General features: G+C 40.5%; 1 protein-coding gene across 1 annotated transcript; it reads right to left on the bottom strand.

Annotated features, from left to right (window-relative positions):
• Positions 1 to 1,148: 1,148 nt before the first annotated feature.
• Positions 1,149 to 8,241, bottom strand: ZNF397 (zinc finger protein 397). The gene is made up of 3 exons (XM_006835134.1): positions 7,828 to 8,241; positions 6,935 to 7,076; positions 1,149 to 2,029 (listed from the first exon to the last, which is right to left on the bottom strand). The coding sequence occupies exons 1-3, from the start codon at positions 8,239 to 8,241 to the stop codon at positions 1,149 to 1,151; spliced, it is 1,437 nt and encodes a 478-aa protein (XP_006835197.1).
• Between the last annotated feature and the right edge of the window lie 692 nt (positions 8,242 to 8,933).

Raw genomic sequence — 8,933 nt, 5'->3', positions numbered from 1 at the left:
GACTCAAAGGAACCTAACAAAGAAGTTATTCCTACTTATTGTCTAGCCTACCCTTTTCAGTTTCCTTGGGTCTTTATGGAACGGAAATAAATTTTACTTTTGTCAAGTAGTACTATCCCTTTTTTTCATTCTCTCACCAAACTTCAGTATTTAGCCCTCCAGCCATAACTGTTTCACAGACGCTCATCTGTGTCTATCTTCATAGGAACATTACTTTTCCATTGCTCCCCAAGGGTGTACAGCCCAGAAACAATTAATAATCATAGCAGCTTCTATCAGGCCCTTGGGAATTAGGAGGAATGCCATAGCAACTCTGCCTTAGGAAACAAGGTCCCTTCTTGTCCAGGAAAGGGAGACTTAGAATGACTTGACGGCGCTTAACAACAACTCTCTAGACTGACTTTCTTACTGCCTATTTCCCATTAAGCCAAATGTATAGGTTTGGTAAGGAAAGTAGCTACTAGATTATTAGCCCTTTCCCTAGGGTCATACCATAAGACAAACTTATCCAATACTTCATAGTCCAAAGGCTTGGGGTTTTAATAGAAACTTCTCTTTTAGTCCATATTTTGATACAGTTACTGGTCAAATGATTCTAGTTCCATCTGCGTTCCTTAGACATGACCACATTCAAAAGGAACTTCACAGAAAGTAGCATGCTTTTTTTACTTTCCAAATGTACTACTTTCTCTTTCTAGACTTTGCTGTTCCTTTGGATTGTTGGGAAGTCTTTCCTGGCCCACCCCTCTTACTAATTCCTCTTCATCCTTCAGTTCATTTTTCCAAGTTTTCCTAACCCAAGACTTGGTCAGGTGATACTCCTATAGATCACAGATGTAGCAATAAAGTCTGTCTCAGTATATCCTTTTCATGAAGTGAGGTTTTAGTGTTATATTCTTATTTCCTGAGAATTCTTAATGGTGACAGAAAAGTTGAAAGTAATGGCTCGCCCATCTGTCATTCTCATTAATCACAGAAAAAGTTTTTAAGGGTTAACTTCCATTAGCACTGAGAAGTGCCACATACATTAGACTGATTGAAAACATAGTAATCTATAACCTTTATGTAATTTTACTTCAGAGTAAACGCTGTTAACTCACACAGACAAGAGTCTGACTGAAATGTTCACAAGTCAATGTATCCACAAGTTACTCTACAGTGTGGACTCTCTGATGGCGCATAAGAACTGATTGGTGCCTGAAAGCTTTCCCACATTCATTACATATATAATCTTCATCCCCAGAGTGGATTTTCTGATATTGGTTAGAGGCTGAGCTCCTTTTGAAGGCTTTGCCACATTCATTACACTGGTAAGGTTCCGTTCCACCATGAATTCTCTGATGTCTGATGAGATTTGAACTCAAACTGAAGGCTTTTCCACACACATTACATTTATAGGGTTTCTCACCAGTATGAATTCTTTGATGTATAATCAGGTATGAACTTTGACTGAATGCTTTGCCACATTCATTACATATACAAGCTTTCTCACCAGTATGGATTTTCTGATGTCTAATAAGGGCTGACCGCTGATTGAAGGCTTTCCCACATTCAGTGCATTCATATGCTTTCTCCCCACTATGAATCCTCTGGTGAATAATAAGGTATGACCTCAAGCTAAAGGCCTTTCCACACTGGTTACACTGGTAGGGTTTTTCTCCAGTATGGATCCTCTGATGTTGAGTCAGAGAGGAATGCTGCTTGAAGCTGTTTCCACATACATCACATTTATATGGTCTCTCTTCTGTATGAACTTTCTGACACGTTACAGAGTTTGTACTTAGAATCAAGTTTCTTTGAGGACTATCAGGATGCTCTCTCTTTCCTAGAGATTCATGTGTGACGATCACTTGACTGAAACGGTCTCCGTGGGAAAAGGACCTTAGTTTCTCCTCTGTAGCACTTCCTTGCTGCCACTCTAAATGGTTTTCACGTTCACTGACTTCTCTGAATGAAGGGTCCAGGGGAGGTCCCTGTGATTTTTCTCCCACAATTTCCTCCTTTGTTGATAAGTGACTGTTTTCACAATCTGAAATGATAAAAAGCAAAAGCCAGATTTTACATTTCTCCAGTCACTCTCAATACTCACCCTCTACTGAACCACAAGGTCTGTTTGAACCACAGGGTTGACAGTTCAAAATTCACTAACCACTCCTCGCAAACTCTATACAGGGTCACTATGAGTCGGAACTGACTCGACAGCACTTATCTTGAGAGAAAACAGAAGCTCTGCCTACAAAAAGTCACTATTCACATGTATCTTGTCTATAACTGGTTATACTAGGGTCTACCTTCTTTCTAATGTTAAGGCCCCCATCTATACTTCCAATTTCACCCTTTCCTGCCCGAGGTCCAAGTAATCCATTTCCAACTACTTGTTTCCTCTTATTTTTAACCTTTCTCGGACTCCTGTTTATCATCATTTAAAACTCTTTTCTCACACACCTCCTTGAAACAGCATTACTTACTTTCATTTATAGTTTTATATTATAGCTTCTTTAAAGGGCTTTCTGTCCCCATCCCCTTTCTGCTTCCCATCTACTTCACTTTTCATCTACTGATACTGCTCTCATCACGGTACCAGTTTCTTAGATACTTAATCTATGATCTTGTTGAGCTGGAAACACAGCACTTGGTATTGGGGAACCTCACCTTCCTTTTAGGGATGCTCTTTTCCAGCAATATTAACCTTATTTCTTTGACTGTGCCTTCTTGTTTCTACACCTAGTCATTCAATGTTCCTGAGGATCTGTTCAGGACTCTCATGATTCCACTCTACAAACTCTCCTCTTAGCTTCAGTTACTGCATGTAAACTAGTATCTTCTTTGGTTAACTCTATCCAGATTCATTCTAGTTAGTACTAGATTAAGATCCATCTGCTCACTGGATAAAGGTCCCAAAATATCCCAAACGAAACACATCATCAGATATACTTGTTTTCATTTATGGTTTCCTACTTATGTAATATTAACTGCCATCTAGTTGATACTGAGGAATCCTGGTTGTGTGCTGTAGGATAAGCGCTGGACTGCAAAATTTGTTTGAACTGCAAGGTCAGTGGTTCAAATTCACCAGCTGCTCCTAGGGAACCCTAAAAGTCAAAACTGACTTGATGGCACTGAACAAGAAGTTGATTCTGACTCTTGGTTGAGCCCATTTGTATTCAACAACTGTGTTGGATTTCCTGGAAGCAGACTGCAAATCAAGGCTGCCTTCCAAGGGGTTGTTGTTATTGTTAAGTGTCATTGAGTTGGTTCTGACTCATAGTGACCCTACCCTGTCTAGGGTTTCCGAGGAACAGCTGGTGGGTTTGAACTGCCAACCTTTCAGCTTAAACAGATCTTTCGGTCCAGTGTATTATACTGCAGTGGCACACCAGGACTCCTGGGGGGGAGTGGTGTTTAACTGACAACTTTTTGGTTAGAAGTAAAGCATTTAATTGTTTGCCACATACAGGAATGCAGTTTACAGGAATGTTGGTGTTAAGTGCTTAAGGCTGAAAACTGAGCATCAGTTTCAAACTCCTCTCCCTAATTCTCTACTCTTAAAAATTCGACTGCAATGAAATTTAAGAAAATTTAATACTGATGAACAGGAGTCAGCTTTGATCTTCCTAGGGTGGGTGTGGGGAAATATCATTTATTTTGATTTATTTACTGTGGTCATCTGAAATGCAAAGGCCTCTAATAGGACCCCAGGACTCAATTCTTGCCATCCTCAACCCATTCTCCATTGTGCAGATAGTTCTAAAACATAAATCCAATCATGCCACTTTCCTTACCCCAAACCCTTCAATTGTACCCTTTACTACTCAGAAAAAGCATGACAATCAAAGTTTAATTACCCAGATCCCAGTTTTCTCTTTAGTTCATTTCTTACCATTCCCCTCTACTACCAATATGTCATTTAAGCCAAACTGGACTACCTGCAATTCCAAGAGCAGCCTGTATCCTCACGTGACTTTGTGGCCTCTTCTTGGGATTACTTCCTCCTGCTCTGGTAGTGTAGTGGTTACGAATCAGGCTGCGAACCACAAGGTCAGCAGTTCGAAACTACCAGCTGTTCCGCAGGAGAAAGATAAGGTTTTCTGCTCTGGTAAAGGTTTACAGCCTCGGAAACTCTATACAGGGTCTCTATGAGTTGGTTCCGACTCCACGGCACATAACCACCACATTCACACTACAGATTTTAGCTATCTCTTCCTCCAGAAAGCGTTTCTTGTGCTTCTAAGTCTGGGCTAGACGTTGTTTTATACGCTGATAGTACCTGCTGTCATTAGCTGCCATCGAGTCAGCCCCTAACTCATGATGACCACCTGCACAACAGTATAAGACCATTGTTATCCATAGGGATTTCAGTGACTAGTATTGGGAAGTACATCAACAGTCCTTTCTTCCTAACCTGGCTTTGTATGAAACCGCTTCAGCATCATAGCAATACACAAGCCTCCATAGAAAGATGGATGGTGACTACATTTAGAACGTGGTGGTTGGTGGTGGCGATGTGCCGTGGAGTCGGTTCCTACTCACAGTGACCCTGTACAGGGTTTTCAAGGCTGTAAATCTTTATGGGAGCAGAAAGCTTCATCTTTCTCCCGTGGAACGGCTGGTAGTTTCAAACTGTTGACCTTGAGGTTAGCAGCCCAACTCATAACCACTACGCTACCAGAGATGTACTGATCTGGAATCGAACTTTAGTCCCAAAAATGGGAGGCAAGAATTCTACCAGTGAACCAACACTACTATCTACCGCCTACTTTTAATCTAAAACTCAGTATACAATCCTGCAGTGTGTTATTGCTCATTTATCAGCCTGCCTAGACCTGGCCCTTCATTGAAGATATTGGTCCAGTGCTGACCATTTATTAGCATTATATTAAATTACAATGGATGTCAACCAAAATGGATGTCAGAAGAGACTCTGAAACTGCTCTCCAATGTAGAGATGCTAAAGCAAATGGAAGAAATTAGGACATAAAAGAGCTGAACAGAAAATTTCAAAGGGAAGTCAGAGAAGACAAAGTCAAATTTTGTAATGAAATGTGCAAAGACCTGGAGTTAGAAAACCAAAAAGGAAGAATACGCTCAGCATTTCTCAAGTTGAAAGAACTGAGTAAAAAAATCAAGTCTTGTTTACAATACTGAAAGATTCTTAGGGCAAAATATTGAATAATTCAGAAAGTGTCAAAACAAAATTGAAGGAATACTGAGTCACTGTACTAAAAAGAAATGACTGATGTTCAGCCATTAAAAAAGGTAGCATATCATCAACAGCCAATGGTACTGGAGGAAGAAGTCCATCGTGCACTGAAGGCACTGGCAAAGAAAAAGGCTCTGGGAATTGATAGAATACAAACTGAATTCTTTCAATAAACTGATGGAGCACTGGAGGCACTCACTCATCTCTGTCAAGAAATCTGGAAGAGAGCTACCTCACTAACTGATTGGAAAAGAGCCATATCTGTGTCAATTCCATATCTGTGTCAATAACCCAACTGAATGTGAAATCATAGGACAATATCATTAATAGCACAAACAAATAGAATTCTGCTAAAGATAATTCAAAAACAGCTGCAACAGTACATTGACAGGGAGTTGCCAGAGGTTCAAGCCAGATTCAGGCAAGGATGTGGAATGAGGAATATCACTGCTGACATCAGATGGATCTTGGCTGAAAGCAGAGAATACCAGAAAGATGTTTACCTGTGCTTTATTTACTATGCAAAGACTTTCAGCTGTGTGGATTACAACAAGCTATGGACAACACTGAGGAGAATCAGTATTCTGGAACACTTAATTGTGCTCATGAGGAACCTGTATATAGACCAAGAGGCGGTTGTTTGAACAGAACTAGGGGATACTTAATGGTTTAAAATTAGGAGAGGTGTGCACCAGGCTTGTATTCTTTCACAATATTTATTCAATTTGTATGCTGAGCAAATAATCTGAGAAGCTGGATTATATGAAGAACAATGTGGCATCAGGATTGAAGGAAGACTCATTAATAACTTGTGACATGTAGATGACACAACCTTGCTTAATGAAAGTGAAGAGAACTTACAATACTTACTGGTGAAGAGCAAACACCACAGGCTTCAGTATCAGTTACACCTCAACGTTAAGAAAACAAAAATCCTCACCACTAGACCAATAAAAAATATCATGATAAGTGTAGAAAAGATTGAAGCTGCCAAACACTTCACTGTGCTTGGATCCATTATCAACACTCTTAGAAGCAGCAGTCAAGAAATCAAATAACTATTGCAAGTGCTGAAGAACAAAGATGTCAGTTTCAGGACAAAAGTGCGCCTGAACCAAGTCATGATATTTCCAATACCCTCATATGTATGTGACAGTTGGACAATGAATAAGAAAGAACATAGCAGAATTGATGTATTTGAGTAACAGTATTAGTGAAGAATCATTAAAGACAGCATGGACTGCCAGAAGAACAAACAAATCTATTTTGGAAGAAGTACAACGAGAATGCTCTTTAGAAGCCAAGATGACCAGACTTCATCCTAGTATCAGGAGGGACCAGTCGCTTGGTAAAGTAGATGAGCAGGAAAACTGAGGGAGACTCCCAACATGATGGATTAGCACAGTTTAGCAGCAACCATGGGCTCCAGCGTAGATGCAGTTGTGAGGACAACCCAGGATATGGGTGCTGTTTTGTTCTGTTATACATAGAATCGCTGAGCTGGAACTGACTCAAAGGTACATAAACAATAACAATTACATTGTCAAATGAAGAAATTTATGAAAAAGTGAATGAATGACAGGTAAATGGACAAAGGAAGCCTGACTACAATTTATGAGAAAACAAGGCTGCTAAAGTGACCACTTCTGGTCTAGAAAAATAAAGGTGATGCTCAATTAATAAAAACCAAAGGTCTAATTAATGAAACTCCACAGATGAGTTTTAATTGCTCACCAGTTTTGGGGGAAAGGCAAGGTTCCCAGGATTTTAGTTGCTTGTCTAAAAGCTGGCGTTGAACATTTGTTGAATCTTGCGATGTTCCATGCGATGTCAAATCCTTCCACGGCACTGCTGGACCCTGTGGACTAGTTGGAACCTGAAGTCAATAAAACATGGTAAGCTTCGTGAGAATATCCCTGTGGAAATTACTGATTAAAAACTTCAGATGAGTTCAAAAAGGGCATTTCCAGGAATGAGGGCTAGGGTAAATAAACATGTAAGGGAAAAGACTTATTCCGGCTCAGGTAGTCACTTCAGAGACATGGTTTGGTAATGTTATAGATTGAATTGTGTCCCCCAAACACATGTGTTAGAAATTCCTACCTCTATAACCTGTGGTTATAATTGCACGTGGAAATGACTTGTCTTTTCTTTGTTAATAAGAGAGGATTATTGGAGTTCTGGTGTGTTGATATGGGATAAACCATTGGACTGCCAAGGCGGTTTAAGGCACAAGGTCAGCGGTTCAAACTCATCAGTCACTCCTTGGGAACACTATTCAGGGTCACTGAGTCAGAACTTATTTTGAGTCACTCTTTAGAGATATGAGACTACATATAAGTTAACAATCAGATGACAGATGCTAGGAAACATGGAAATCTTTAAGGAACCAAAGAGTATATGTTGTATTGACAGGGACCTGATGAGAGAGAGAGAAAACCTTCCCTAGGAGCCTACACCTGGAATTCAGAGTTCTAGTCTCCTAAACTAAAGCCACCCACTTGTGCTATTTCTATTACAGCAGCACTGGATAATGAAGACTAGGAGCAGTAAACACATGTTCATCCTACTGCTAAAACGACACCACATTCTTTATGCCATGACACAGCACATTGCTCTATTCCCACCTGTTGCCCTGGGTCATCAAACTCTCTTTCCAAATCCTCCAACAGGGTCACAGCTTCCTCGCCACTTTTGGGACTCTGTTGTTGAACCCACATCTGCAGCTCCTCAGGCAGGATGCTCAGGAACTGTTCCAACACCAGCAGTTCTAGGATCTGCTCCTTCGTGTGCAACTCTGGCATCAGCCACTGATAACAAAGCACCTGGAGCCGGCCCAAAGCCTCCCGAGGCCCAGGTGTCTCCTTGTAGCAAAACCTTCTGAACTGTTGGCGAAACATTTCTTGGCAGGATTGGGTACTCCCATCCTGTTTAGATTTCTGGCCCCAGGAAAGGCCCTCTTCTACTTTCACTAGCAGTAGTTCTTGTTCCTGAGGATCCTGAGTTATGAGGGTTGACGATGCTCTGGATTCCACAGCCATTCTAGGCTGCAACAACTTGGCAAAAAGCTCACTACAAAGGGGTTCGGTGTTTTAGAATTTCCTTAAGTATTTCTTCTTTCAAAGGCCTTCCTGAAGGATAGAAAAGCATTGGTGACTTACAGCAGTAAAAAAGTTTCTAAGAACTCATAAAAAGTTTGGGTCAACCACTCCAGTAATTTATTGAAAGAAAGTAGATTTGAGACTGTAACTAATTATTGTAAACAATAATCAAGTTGCAAACTAAAAATCAAGTCACCTCATTCAGTGTCTCCCATTTGGTACAATTCCTGCCATAATGATATAAGAAAGGAGCCCTTGTTGTATAGTGGGTTACCTGTTGGGCTGCTGATCGTTACGGTCAGCAGTTTGAGTCCACCTGGTGCTCTGTGGAAGAAAGATGAGGCTTTCTGCTAGTCTTGGAAACAGTGTACAGGGTACCTACGAGTTGGAACTGAGTCAAGGCACACAACTAACCTATCAATGCTGTAATAAAAGGTGTAAGAAATCAAAGTATACAATGTTAACATGAATCTTTGTGAGAAAATTACTTTTCAATTCTCTTTCATGACTGATTTCATAAAGGAGAAAAATCTTGGCTACTAGTATGTCTTTAACAAGTTCATAAACTTACAGAACACCATTTCTAATAGAACAAGTACAGGCTTCAGCCTTCTGAGGGCTATAGTATGCTG

The sequence above is a fragment of the Chrysochloris asiatica genome, unplaced genomic scaffold, assembly GCF_000296735.1.
Source record: "Chrysochloris asiatica unplaced genomic scaffold, ChrAsi1.0 scaffold00015, whole genome shotgun sequence".
Lineage (NCBI taxonomy): Eukaryota > Metazoa > Chordata > Mammalia > Afrosoricida > Chrysochloridae > Chrysochloris > Chrysochloris asiatica.
The sequence above is the reverse complement of the archived record's forward strand: the minus strand, read 5'-3'. Positions and strand labels throughout refer to the sequence as shown.